General features: G+C 36.1%; 1 protein-coding gene across 1 annotated transcript; it reads right to left on the bottom strand.

The window, feature by feature from the left end:
- Nucleotides 1-1,705: 1,705 nt before the first annotated feature.
- On the bottom strand, nt 1,706-4,447 carry LOC113711993 (DEAD-box ATP-dependent RNA helicase 21-like). Its single transcript, XM_072067993.1, has 2 exons — nt 4,293-4,447; nt 1,706-4,198 (listed from the first exon to the last, which is right to left on the bottom strand). Exon 2 carries the CDS (start codon nt 4,153-4,155, stop codon nt 2,005-2,007), a length of 2,151 nt encoding a protein of 716 aa, XP_071924094.1. The 5' UTR covers nt 4,156-4,198; nt 4,293-4,447; the 3' UTR covers nt 1,706-2,004.
- Nucleotides 4,448-14,559: the final 10,112 nt, after the last annotated feature.

The raw sequence follows: 14,559 nt of genomic DNA, 5'->3' as shown, positions 1-14,559 counted from the left end.
ACTTTTTCACAGCTAATTCTCAATTAAACTATCTAGTCTAGCTTAAAAAAAAAAAAAGAAACAAGAAAAGGTGGGCCAAACCAAACTCTTCAACTGGTCATCTCCTACTCCAACTTAGGGAGCTAATTGAACATAATCTCCAGGCAAATAATTAGCTGTAACAGCGGGCCATCAAGCCAAACAATCAAGGCCATTTAACATTAAAGCACACCCTATTTCTTCTAGAAAATATTACAGAACAAGAAGTTATATCAAAAAGCTCAGCCAGTTGACTAACTGAAGTCTTACACAGCTATAACAGCTTAAATTCGAAAACTCTCACTCAATCAAGGATCATTTTCAGGCATGTTCTACCATTCGAAATTTCAAGCATTTTATACATTCTTGCAGACCACATTCCATATTGCAAGTTCTAAAGGTCTCAAGTTCACATCAAAGCAAACAGACATCAAAAGTACACAGGCTATCCCTAGATGACAAACTAAGATCTATGTCCAATTAATAAATGTCTCTCTCCTACAAAACAAGATTTTAAATGAAACTACTGCTAATTCACATTAAAGGAAAATATGACATCAATTAAGGCAGGAATTGCTCAAAACTTCGTCTCTTAAAACTCGAAAAGCTCCAAAAAAGTTCAACTTGCTTTTAAGCATTTCTTGTTCTAGATCATGACATTGTCAGTCCCAACTCCCTTGTTCAACATGATCCTATACATCAAGTTCATTGAAGTTTCTTGATTCCAGTTAGGTATTTGATTCGTTCATGCAGTTAAATTCAAAAGAAGGGTAAATGCTAGGAGCCACTCTTATTAAAAATGTGACATTGACTGGTGAATAGTGATTAGCTTCCGATTTTGCACCTATCTTCAACATATCCCCACATGGACTCAACATATTTCTCTCCTCCAATTTCCCTCTTTCCTGTCCCCCCACCCCCAAACCAAACCCCAAAATAGAAAATCAGGATGCGCAGAACAAGGCCAAAGTAAACCTAAATAAGAAGTTTCAAGATTACTAAAATCCAAAGTATCTAACCTCATAGTGCAACGAGAATTTATTGTCAATCAATGAAACAACAGATAGCTTTGGCAACATACTCAATTCCCTAGGACATATTTGTAAACTCAATTACACTATATGATCACTAAATTTGCAACGCCTACTTTTGGCCACTAAACCGTATTCATTTCCAAATCACCAACTCAACTTCTACATGGTAATCTCTGTCCATTTCGTCTAACTTTGTAATCAGATAAAAAAGAAATGACCTGATATCATACTTAAGATTATATGCCATGTCCTTTAGAGCTAACCCCAAAATCAAATGCAATGACTACACCATTTTAAAAGTTTAGCAGGTGAATTGGAAACAAAAATAGAACCACACTATCTAATATAAATAACATACTGGCAATTTTGGGCAGTTTACCCAAAATGATATTACTTCAAACCTGTAAAAATTGAACTACTACTGTAAGACTAGCTGGGTCACAAGTTATTTTTCATCCAAAATAATTCAAGAGCTCTGCCACATTGAGGAACTTCATGAGTCTTAAACTGTCAACGTGTTATAATCACTAAAGTAGCCACATCTTTCCCTTCTTTGCTGTTGTCAAATTAAACACAAGAAAAAAAATGCTAAAAAACAACCAAAACTATGATATGACTACAGAGAAAATTAAAAAACAAAATGAGACAAACCATTAACCTCAAGTATTCTTCCTTAGATCCAGGAAAATGTAGAGGCAATTACAAATTCCTCAGAACCATAATCAAAAATATGCTACAGCAGTTAACAGACGGTAATAAAAGAGTACTAGTAAAAGAAAAGCAATATTGAAAAGGATTCGTTACATAGTTTACCATTTTAAGCACAACTGGTTCCTCAAATTTAGATGCACAATCTCCAGATAAAATCTTTGCTTTGCCCATAAAGCAATCATAGTATTTGATCCCACATCACTAGAGCACCAAAGCAGAACATAATCTGGGGACAATAGACTCAATGAGCAAATACTGTATCATTCCGTCTAGGTGGTCTATCAGGAATGCTCCCTGGCTTGAACTTTGATGCCTCGTGCCTAGCAAGTTCTGGAGGCACAGGACTATTGCTTTGAGTAAGCATTTGCTTGAGATCATAGAAGACATCAGAGTCGCTAAGAGTTAAAAATGTAGTGGCTACACCGGTCTTCCCAGCACGACCTGTACGTCCAATGCGATGGGTGTATGATTCAATATTACTGGGCATTTCATAATTAATGACATGGGCAACATCAGGTATATCAATCCCACGTCCTACTACATCCGTTGCAACCAACACATTGTATCTCTTGGTCCTAAAACCTTCAAGGCTGATTTCTCTCTGATCCTGGGACTTCCCACCATGCAAAGTGGTAACACGATACCCTGCCCTGTCCAAATTCTTAGCAACTGTATCTGCATTTTTCTTTGTGTTAACAAACACTATAGCAGTCTTATCTCCAAGCTCATCCAGCAACCTCTGCAATCTGCCTGGTTTCTCTGATTCCTTCACCATCATCACATTCTGAGTGATGAGGTCTGTTGCCTTACCTGCAGTTCCAATGTTCACGACTACAGGATTTCGCAAATACTTCCTAGCAAGCCGCTCTACAGCAGGTGGCATGGTAGCACTGAACATGTATGTCGTTCTGTAGATCCTCTTGTCATCTAATTCTTCGTCCTCATTCTCTGGTTTCATATTACTCGAAGGCATAGCCTCTAGCACCCCCACAACTTGGGGTTCAAAACCCATATCAATCATGCGGTCAGCTTCATCAAGAACAACATAATTACACTGGTTAAGAACAACATACCGCCTCTCTAAACAATCCAGAAGGCGCCCAGGAGTGGCAATAACAACTTCACACCCTTGTCTAACCTTAAACCCCTGTTCTTCTATGGACTGACCCCCCACTATAGAAACAACTTTAATACCCAAGTAGTGAGCGAATTTAACAGTCTCATCCTCAATTTGCTGTGCAAGTTCTCGAGTTGGCGCCATAACAACTGCATATGGCCCCTCGGCCTCGTTCTCTTCACTCATAGGAGGAAGCCTAGTTATGTAAGTCAACATGGGAAGAACAAAAGCAGCAGTCTTACCTGAACCAGTCTCAGCAATACCAATAACATCACGTTGCTGGAGGCCAAGTGGGATAGCCGCCATCTGAATAGGAGATGGGGTCTTGTAACCAGCCCTCTCCACAGCCTTAAGCAATTCAGAACTAAGCTTGCTCTCAGTCCAACTCCTCATAGGTCGAGGGATTCTGGAACCTTTATACGAGATGTTGAAATCTTCCCTGAAAATTCTCCAATCCCTCTCAGACATCTCCTCAAGCTTCTTCTCGGACCAATGCCGATCAACCCTCATATCAAAGGTATCATACAAATCAGCAGCCTGCTCCTTCAACTTTTGAGCCGCAGCCTCTCCAGGAGTCTCCTCTACACCCTCCTTTTTCCGAATTTCTTCCCTCAGCTCCTTCTCATTCTTGGCAGCAAGCTTCTTCTGCTCCCTCCTATCCATCCCAGCCCGAAAACCCCTGCCAAACAGCAATCTAGCCTCATGAGGGTTTTGGTACAGAATATTCATATCCCGAGAAGTGTCCTCTGTATTCTCCCAGTCAAACGAGAAACGAAACTTCTCACTCGGCTTAATCACCCGTTTCTTCGGCTTCTTCGACCCCAAATACTGTTCCTTAATCGCGTCCAACTCCTTCTCCTTCTCTCTGTCCCGAGTCTTCTGCTCCCTTGCTTTCTGCTCTTCCTCCCGCTCCCTCTCCCGGTTCCGCCGCTCCGAGTCGCGGTAATCCCTTTCTCGTTCCCTCTCTCTTTCCCGTTCCCGTTCCCGCTCTCGATCTCTCTCCCGCCGTTCACGGTGCTCTCTTTCTCTATCTCTCTCCCTCTCACGATCCTTATCCCTATCCCGATCCCTATCCCTATCGGAGGAGGGTTTAGAGCCATCAGCGGAAGAAGGGCGATGGGTTTGAAGCAGCAGTTGCTCAGCACGGCGTTTTTGTTCGGCGACTTCTTCCTCCCGCTTCTGAAGAGCTAACTGTTCCCGCTGGGCTTTGGTGAGGAAGACAGGCTTCTTCGCGCCGTCCGGCTTAGTCAACCCGTCGTCCGCCGCTCGCTTCATCACCGTCGCCGCCGGCAAGTGAAAAATTGTTCTCTACAAAGTTCTAGGGAATTTTGGGGGAAATGTGTTAGGGTTTTTAAAATAGAAAATGAATTGCTAGGGATTTTTGGGAAATAGTCAGTTAGATTGAGTAGTACCGGAACCGGGAAATCCCAAATCGGGTTTCAATAATCTGATTCCTAGAATTTAGGAACGGATTATTATATCGTGAAAAGGAATTGCCGTCGCTTGGGTAATCGCAGGAGGGGAAGAAATATATTTACGCCGCCACTGAAATTAATGTCTGGTTAGATGGGACTTGGAGAAAAAAATAATAAAAGTGGAAAGAACAAATTCAAGGGTAATTTAGTGATTTCATATTTTTCAATTAAAAAACTTCTACGTCCTCTCATTGTGTATGCTTTGGAGCCGGAATTGCTTGGTAATTTTAGTTTAGTTTTATCAGTAAATATTTGGTAGTGTATAAACTATGATCGTTGGATTTATAATAAAGATACAAAAATTGAATTTTAAATTTCTCATTGTGTATGCTTTGGAGCCGGAATTGCTTGGTAATTTTAGTTTAGTTTTATCAGTAAATATTTGGTAGTGTATAAACTATCATCGTTGAATTTATAATAAAGATACAAAAATTAAATTTTAAATTTAAATTTTGCATAGTTATCATTCATCCAACGCTGATAGTGTATACATTGGTAATGCAGAAAAGATTAATCCTAACTTTAGTCCTTTCAACCTCTTCAAATTTTCTTACCTTTTTTTTTTCTACCAAAATTAATTTTCAAATAGCAATCCCTTGCATATCAATAAAATTTTGGATCTAAAGAAATTGATTGATCTACTCCTTTTGCTATACATGCACAAATTTTGGTGATTGATGTGCGAAATGAACCAAAAAGTAGAAGACACAACAATTTTGTTATGCACCAATTTTGGTGATTTAAAGCACGAAATGAACCAAAAAGTAGAAGACACAGCAATCTTGTTCAAAAAAAGAAAGTAAAATTGAACAGATTTGAGCACAGTCAAGACAAAAGTTTCATTAAGCTCAAAATCTTTTCATTGATTGATTAGGGCTATTCTACTATGAGAGGTGTTTATAGACGAAATAAACCTACTAGTAATAACAAGTCAACAACTAAATAACAAGCAAAAAACTAAACAACAAGGAAATAGAATAACACATGAATAGTTAAAAATAAGGGGTTAATCTTCAAAGGATGGCACTTTCATCCTTCCATGCATAATAAATAATTATAATTTAAAGTTAAAATTAAAAATTTTCAAATGCAACATGTATTCAACACTATAATGTGTATTAGTGCATGTGTCGATATACATATTTGATTAACACAAAAATAATGAATGCCAGCTGCCTTGATCTTATTTCTTGGAGTGAACTTATTAATATGTCTTAGACTATTTTAGTGCAGCATATTAATCTAGGCCCAAAACTATGGAGTCCATGTCCCAAACTGTTGTTGATTTTGTTTGTGGCTCTTGGGCTTTTGTCATTTTCTTCTGGATAAATGATTTAGAAAGTAGGGATAATTTCAGAAACTTCGCTTGAGGTTTCTGGTTATTTTATTGGCTTCCTTTCAAATTTTTAAAATTACACTAACCTCCCTTGAGGTTACTTATCTTGTAATATTTAGAGCCAATCAATAATTAAAAAAGTGATATTAGGAGAGAGAACATAATATGATTTCGTCATTGCTCCTCATCTGCTACATTATTTAATTAATTTAATACCAACATGCATGTTAAAGAAAAATACTAAAATTTGCTGTTTATTATTAGGGATCAAATCACATATAACATAAAAAAAATATATATATATTATTTTATATTTTTCATTTAATATAAGATCCAAATTACTCTCTTCAGTTACATACCCACTGTCAAATATGATCAACAATAAATAATCAAAACATTTGCAACCAAAATATTACAGAGAACAAACTTTAACATCATAAATATTATTTTCAACATATTAAGGTTAGTTGTTGAGATTTTTATGGTATTAAAGTTCGATCTTTGTAATATTTTGATTAATTGTTATTAATCATGTTTGACAATAGGTTGGATCCTATAGTAAGTGAAATATATAGAATGATACACTATTTTTAATGCCGATGATAAACAACAAATTTTAATATTTTCTTTAATATTTGGACTGGTATTAGATTAATTAAACAATTTAGTAGATGGAATCATATTATCTTTTCTCTCCTAATATCACTTTTTAATTGTTTGTTGGATTTAGATGTTAAATAAATCTCCAGAGAGGTTAGTGTAATTTTTAAAACTTGGAGAGGAGGCCAATGAAATTGTCAGAAACCTCATAGGAGACTAGTAAATAATTAGGTCAATCCATTTATATCCATTTAACAAATGAATATACATATATCCAATTACCTATTTTTGAGTCACTTAAAATTCTACTCATTTTCTTTTATTTTTCACATGTTGTTGGACAAGAAAAAATTGTATTTTATTGTTATTAGATTGGTAAGAAATTCAAATGCACTTGCTTAACACTCACTAAAACTTGAATTTAAATGAATAATTATTTTTAAATGCATATAAATATAAATGAGTGAGTCGGGTTAACTCACTGCTCGCCAATTAAATGGATTTAATTGAATGCCCATTTAGACCGATTCAAAAATAATGGACAGGTCTGGGTGGGTTATTAATGACTAGTTTAAATGGATCAATATAATTGAGTTGTGATCGTTACATCTCTGTTACCAAGGACCAAGGGATCTCTGTTGATGTGAGTACCATTGCTTAATCCGATTGCTTACTAGTCTTCCATGGGGCAACTGAATTTTCAGAACATGTCGGGATATTAAATTGAAGAAATTAATGTGGAATTTTAGAATTGGAGTCTAGTGTACAATTCTAGTGGTGCGCCGATTAAGCTACTAACTTGTTGAATCTATGGCTGCAAACGAGGCGAGTCGAGTCAAATTTTGGGTTAATCGAGCCGAGTTTCGACTAAATTTTACCAAACCCGAGTTCGACGAGTCAGCAAATTTAAAGTTCGAGCTTGAATCGAATCGATTCGAGTCAAGCTCGAGCTCGAAAAAAAATAAAAAATAATTATTTTATTTTTTAAAAAATAAATAAAATAATATTTTTTCTTAATAAATAATAAAATATTAAGGATATATATGTAATTTTACTATTAAAATAAGAAAATAAAAAAATATATACTTAAAATAAAAAAAATATATATATATACTTAAAATAAAAAAAATAAAAATATTATATATATATACTCGAGCTTGCGAGCCGAGCCGGCTAACGAGTTTAATATTTTGAGCTCGAGTTCGAGCTCGATTTTGACTCGAGCTCGATATTAATCGAGTTTGACTCGAGCCGCTCGCAAGCGATTCGATTCGTTTGCAGCCCTAGTTGAACCCATGACCTGGTCAGTTTAATAACAATAGTTCAAAATGACTTGTATCTATTGACAATTCTCAAAAAGGGGTAGTATAATGCAGATTTAACTCATTTTTAGTGGATTCTTTCTTCATTTCTCACAATATACATCTGAATCCATGTCACGTGTCTTTATTTATTAGGAAGGAATATAATTATTTTAAATTTAACTAATCCTAACTTTTATTAATAAATAAAGACACCATCATACATCCAAATGTGCAATGCCGAGGACATTGACAGAGAATCCACGAGAGAGCAGCCAAGTCCAATATAATGCTACGCTAAATTCTACCGTGCGTATGTTGCACGGCATTACATGTAGTACCTCAAACTTATATTCTGACATTTAGTACACTAATGATTTTTGTGTTCAAATTTTTTCTAAAAAAAAAGAAGATTAATTAGTACAAAAATGTTTTTTGGGTTTAAAATTTTCCATTGTTGTACTTAATACCACCCTTAAATTTTGCGTGTATTCTCCAAAAAAGCAAAAACCATAGGATAAATGTGCTAAATTGTGACAAGAAATAAACGTAGAACTCTACTTAATAAAGTTTTACTACTATTATTCTGATCATTTTAAAGTAGGAAGCAATAACAACGGGACTCGAACCCTGGACAAGTCAGGAAGATCGTTATACCTTAAGGAGGGGAGCGAACCGTTCGAGCTATCCCGTGGGAACTTCTAACGATAGCTGAACTACTGCTATTTGTTCTGTTTTATAGGTCACACAGTCAAAATCTCTGCATGCATTCCGCAAGTGCGATTAAGACTACGTACTAGTCAAAAAAAGAAAACTAATAACAGTAGGTAGGAATAATGGACGTTAGCTTGATTGGAGTACTTCTTCAACCACTGAAAAATGTTTTCTTAGTTTCCTTTCCTAATCCTTTCATGGCTCAAACCTTCGTTAGAGCAGTCCTTCCTTTAAGTCTTTTCTCGTACACGACACTGTTTATACACAGGAATTGTTGCAACTTGCAAGTACGACATATTTTCATGGGTAAAAAATAAAAAGTCATGGTGATAAATCTAATATATAGGAAAGTTTTCCGTGATTTTAAAATATATAACACGATATCTCATATTTTGAATTAAATTATAAAGGTGACGGAATCTGTTAAACTTAATGAAAATAGACAAAATGACAAAAATGCCCTGATATAATTAAACAAAAGACAACTCAATAAAATCATTTATTTTATTCTCTAGGGAGAGAGAGAATTGGGGGTTAAAGGGCAGAACAGGTATATTTGTTAAAAATTAGGTATAAGATTTTTTTTTGGGATTCCAATAAGTCATTTTCGTTAAGTTTAACGGATTCCGTCACTTTACAATTTAATTCAAAATATGAGATGTCATGTTGTACGTTTTGAAACTACGAGACACTTTTATGTGTATTAGCTTTACCATTATGAGCTTTTTTATTTTTTACCCTATTTTCATTCATTCATGACTGGAAAACGATGTGATGTTTCCTGCTTGGATTCTAGCAGAAGGTGCTATTATTTGGATATTATTGAAGCGTTATAGCCAAACTTGTATTGGCCCACGACACATGCTGATCATTACTTTTTCACAAAATCACTATCAGTAGCAGTACTGCTGTCGGTGCACATCCTACGACTTCTGCAATCGCACAGTTTGATTTTAGTAGCAAACAGCAATCAGTGAATTAAATACCCCCTTCAGGCCTCCCCCATAGCCCCATTCTCCGCTTTGCTGATAACCTCCAAAGATTCTTGATTGAGGAAGAAGAAGATATCACAAGGGAGATAACAACAACAGACATCATGAGCTTCAGCTTGAAGAGGAAGAAGAATACTGGTCTTCTTTTCCTCGTTTTGTTCCTCATCCTGTGGGGCGACTTGGCAGGAGCTTCAGTTTCTTCCCCAATAAAGGGTGCTGGTTTACCGTGCAACGGTACCTTTTCCGAGTGCTTCTTGGACGGCAGCATGGAATCTGAAGGTGAGGAGTTTCTCAGGCCCTATGCTGCACCTGGGAGATGGCTGCAATCCCAGCAACACAATACAATTGGGTACAATGGTCTTCAGAAGAAGCCAGTTTGTAGTACGGCTCAATACAGCAATTGCATAGTCCAAGTTAATTCTGTTAATGGGCGCTGTACTGACTACAATCGATGCAAGCGTAAAAATCCTAATTGATTGCTGGCCTCTGCTCTCCTGCCCTTTTTTCTGCCTTTCAATCGCCAATGTTGTATTTAGTCAAGCAATAAAGGGATTTACTCTCTGCTGTTGTATAACTTTGTATTTACTGGATTGTAAGCTTCACTCAAATTTTAGACTTAACTGCAGCTTCCAAAAACACTAATGTGTTCTACTGCCCAACCAATAGCCGGTGTCGAAGGGGGTGGGCACTGGGCAGGAGCAGCCACTCCCCCAACAGGAAAATAATATCACATTGCCCTCTCCCAACTTTATGATAAGCTATTTTTTGTATCCTTCAAGTTTTCTTTGTAAAAGGTATCGTATAAGAATCCAACTTTTTTTTTTATGATTGCTATTTACCGTATAAGAATCCTTAACGAGCAAATCTTACCTACACTGACAGTGTATATATTATAACGGTTGGATATACGACACATATATATTATAACGGTTGGATATACGACACATATGTAAAATTTGAGTTTCAAATTCAAATTATGATTATGTGTCATGCAATAAATGGTGAAAGTGTATACAGTGTCAGTTAGACGATTAATCCTTAAGATTAATGTTAGTAAACAATCATTAGTAGCTAGTTTTGCTTTTAACTAGCAACTAATTAAGGAAATGCTAATTTGTCTTTATGTAAGTCTATACTAAACCTACTCCTAATGTAAGATTGACTTCAATTAAAGGGCTTTTCTATAGGACACCTGTTAATGCACCTAACATTTATTTAACCTGTCATGTATATACACATACTAACAATTATTATCATTCCTTACATTTATTTACTTTTTCTAATTAATCTTATATTTTCAAAAATATAACACCTCAAATATATCTTAACTAGGGCGTTAGACAGACCCTTAATTAAAAAGGTTAGAAAACTAGATGTAAGATTGGATTGGATTTAAGGAAAAAAACAGGAGTATTAGTCAAAAAGAAACACAAAACGTAGCGATATTTTAATCTGTTACAAAGTGTTCATCATCGCCGACTCTATTGAGCCTTTTAATGATGATGTTGCTGCTTATACATTGATCATACAACATTGAGCAAGGAATAATTCAAAAAACTAATGATGTTAATTCAATAATTGATGTATTTGATCATAAAACACAGGCTCGCATCTCTTGCATTGTTGGGAAATAAAATGACTAAAGAATCTAATTTCTATACCTAATCTTTTACAACTTTTATTTTAAGTTCATTATACTTTACTTGCTCCAATATCATTATTGTCTTATTAATCATGTGTTTGACTATTTGCCCACTCAACAAACTGCGGGCATATCAGGCAACTTAGGCTTGGCAAAAGAGACTAGATTATGAAGAAGAAGTAAAAGGTCATGCAACTGGCAGCGATGTCGTTTCCTTTCATTCGTTTGAATAATCGTTGTCCAGAGCTACCGCCATCTTCAAAGCAAATGTACAAGGTGCTGTACCAGAAAAGGCGTTTGCAATTTGCTTTCATTCCAGCTAAAAGTTCAATTATTTTGAAAAGAACCTTTGGGCTAAATCCAAAACTGTACACCTCAAACTCCAAACTGGCAGATTCCTTATTCACAAATTTATTAGTTGTGCTAATGTGGCTTTTTCTGCAGCCAACTAGCTCGTTGTGACGGTAGAAGTCATGCATTCTTCTTGGTCCCTTTTAATGCTTTCCCTCCTTTCTAGGCTATCTTTATCTTATCTGTCGCAAGGAGTCGTTTTAACTCTTCATCATTTCGAACAGAAATAAGAGGTAGATGCTGGGGTCCTCACCTCATCACGAGCGTCGGCAGAAGAAAGTGCCCCCAGTAGCAGGGCTTGGCTGATCCATCATTTTCTTATGTGGGGGTCCTTAATTATTAGATGAATCTGGTTTTTTTTTTCTTCTTAATAATAAAAATTTGTTTGAATTGCATTTCCTTAACTTTTGAAATTTTGATTTAGTTTCCTTTAAGTTTTAACATTAATTGTTAGAATTACCCCACATATGTTGTCAAGAGAAAAACCTTTTCTTTTTAAGAATTTGCAATTAGGGCTAATATCGATTCGAGTCAAATTCGAGTAATGCACTGTTCAAATTTGACCCGAGTAAAAATACTTGAACTCAGCTTAAGCTCGAACCTGTCGAGTTTTTCAAAGTTGAGCTCGAGCTCAACCTTGAGTTTGTTTTACCTCACTCGAACTAGACCAATTTGAGCTCCATAGAGTTTTCAAATTTGATTTTTTAGTAAATTTCATATTTTTATAATAAATAATTAAAAATTATATTGTAAATATATTACTCGATAAGGCTTGACGGGTCCTTGAATCTTGATTTTTTCAACTCGAACTCGACTCGAATTCTATTAACGCCGAATTTGTGTCGAGCCTTTAGCCGAACTACTAGCAAGCTTGAGTCAAGTAGTTTGATTAGTTTACACACCTATTCCCAGTCAAAAAAATTAATTGTTTCACGAAACACTTTTTTTTTTCAAAGAAAAAAAAAAGAAACATTGCTGGGGGTCACCTAACATGGCCGTGCACTAGTGAAAGGTTTGTACTGGAAAGGAAGACCTAAAGTCGTCAACTCAGTGCCAACTACAACCATATATGTTCATCATCTTGCATTATGTAAAGTAGGTACAAAAGGAGAAAGCTATTCAGGTCTCCAAGAGAGCAAGAGACAGCAGGGAGAGATGGAGAAATCAGCATCAAAGAGCCTCTGCATCTTCCCAGTGGTGGCATGGCTGCAGCTTACCACGACAGTTCTCCTCAGCGCAACTAGTATTCAAAGTGTCAATGCCAGCGTTAGCTGGGATTGGGGCGATTCCACGGTCGGCAGTACTGTTGTAGCCGACGATCAAGAATTCCTTATGGATTCTCAGTTTGGCAATGTTCTTGCTTCTGGAGGAAGTAATGTTTACCGCGCATTAGGGCGAAAGCCAATTTGCAATAACGCAAGGTACGCGAATTGCCTTGGGGCTGGGGCTAACGGCAGGCCTTGCGACTACACGAATAGGTGTGCCAAGCATATCATGTGACCAAGTATCAATCAACATGAACTCCCTATCGTCTATGGGCCGATATTTTATCTTCCTTTTGATTTGTTCCCTGTATTTGTACAACTTCTCTTCTGCGTCCCAATCCTGTTGTAACTTTTCACAAGTGGTTTCAACAAATAAAGCTCAAAATATGGATTACAAATCGACTTCGTTTAAAGAAACTTAAAGCTAGCTCTATTTGTGTGCAGTTCCCAAACTTGAGAAAAGGCTTCTTGTGAATTTTATATATGCACAAAAAAAAAAAAGAAAAAGCAATTCCATTGTCTTTTTTTCTTTTTGGGGGTTCTAAAAAAGGTTGTAACTAAATGTTTCTGGGAGACAAAAACATTAACGCCGCCCACATAGATATTAATTTATTGACTCTACTGCATTAGTGAAAAGTTCTATATATCAAGCCCGTAAGAAAAGATAGACAAGATTTGAACCACTCAAACATATGACAAGATTCATTAACTAATCGCACATAGATTTTATTCACCGTTGTTTGTTCAAATAACAATATATTTTTTGAGGCCTTGTTTGCATATTCTCTTCATGAATGTTTCAAAGATGAACCCTTAAAGTTTTTGTGAATTGCCCAAGTTTCACATTCACATAGTGGCCCTGCCTGTTCAAGCACTTTCTTAAGATCCGTACGTTGAGAGTTACATATTCGACCATCCCTTATTCTAGTGGCAGTATTTTGCACACTCTTGAATTTAACATAATGCTACAATCACTAGAATGATTTATTTTGACTCGTTGAATTCAAGATTAGACATTGTATCTAACGTTGAATTGAGTTTCCTTTATGAGTGATTAACGCTTATGGGTTTTCAATCCCATCCCTCTTGATATTTTGTACACTAAATCTCTTGATAATCTTTTCGTTGGATGATCACTCAAATTTTGCCTAGACTTTACAAAGTTCTTCACATAAATATGTCTCAGTCCAATATGTCTGGCATGCCATATACACTTGCTTAAACTTTAGCAAGTGTTGCAGCATTAGCACAATGTATAGAAAACTGATTATGGCGATAAAAGAATTTCATGAAACATGTTTCGGGTCCATTGTGCTTATAGGCCCCAAAATTTTATTATTTTCTTTATTTCATTTTGTTTTATTTTATTTTTCATTTTTCCTAAGAAAAGTCATTTTTTTCACCTTGTTTGATTTTTATTTAATTGTTTTTGTAGGAAAATCAAAAGGGAAAAGAAAAGAAAGAAAGCAAAAATATGATAAAAATGAATAATTAAAAAATGCAGTTTTCCTATAAAAAAAAATCCTAGCGCGTTATATCCTCCTTCTTCTACCGGAACCAGACCAACAAGCACGAAAATGCAGTTGGAAATTTGGAGGCATCAAATTCGCATTTTTCTTCCTTTTATTTTTCCCCAAGCTTGATAGTACAAAAGTCACCTCATCATAACAAGAAGTATCAAGAATCTTCCGGAAAACAAGGCCATCAAAGGGCCAAAAAATAAAGAGCAAGAAAAAGGGTTTTCTTCTCAACCCTTGAGAGGAGGGTTTGAGAAGCTTTTGTTCCATTTAAATAGTTGAGAACGTAGCTGTAGGGTGGAGAAAACAGTAAGAGAGGGCGGCAGGAAGAAAGAAAGAGAGAAAAAGGAAGAAAAAGAGAGAAAAGTTGCTGGAATTTTTTTTTGCAGAGCAGGCTGACTTTTTGGCCCTGTTGTGAACCAATTTCCACCTTCAAAACAGCTCCCTTTGAGGAGATTTTGACTTCTGTGCAATCTTCGGAATCAG

Source organism: Coffea arabica, chromosome 10e (genome assembly GCF_036785885.1).
Source record: "Coffea arabica cultivar ET-39 chromosome 10e, Coffea Arabica ET-39 HiFi, whole genome shotgun sequence".
Taxonomy (NCBI): Eukaryota; Viridiplantae; Streptophyta; class Magnoliopsida; order Gentianales; family Rubiaceae; genus Coffea; species Coffea arabica.
This window is presented reverse-complemented; position numbering and strand designations above follow the sequence as displayed.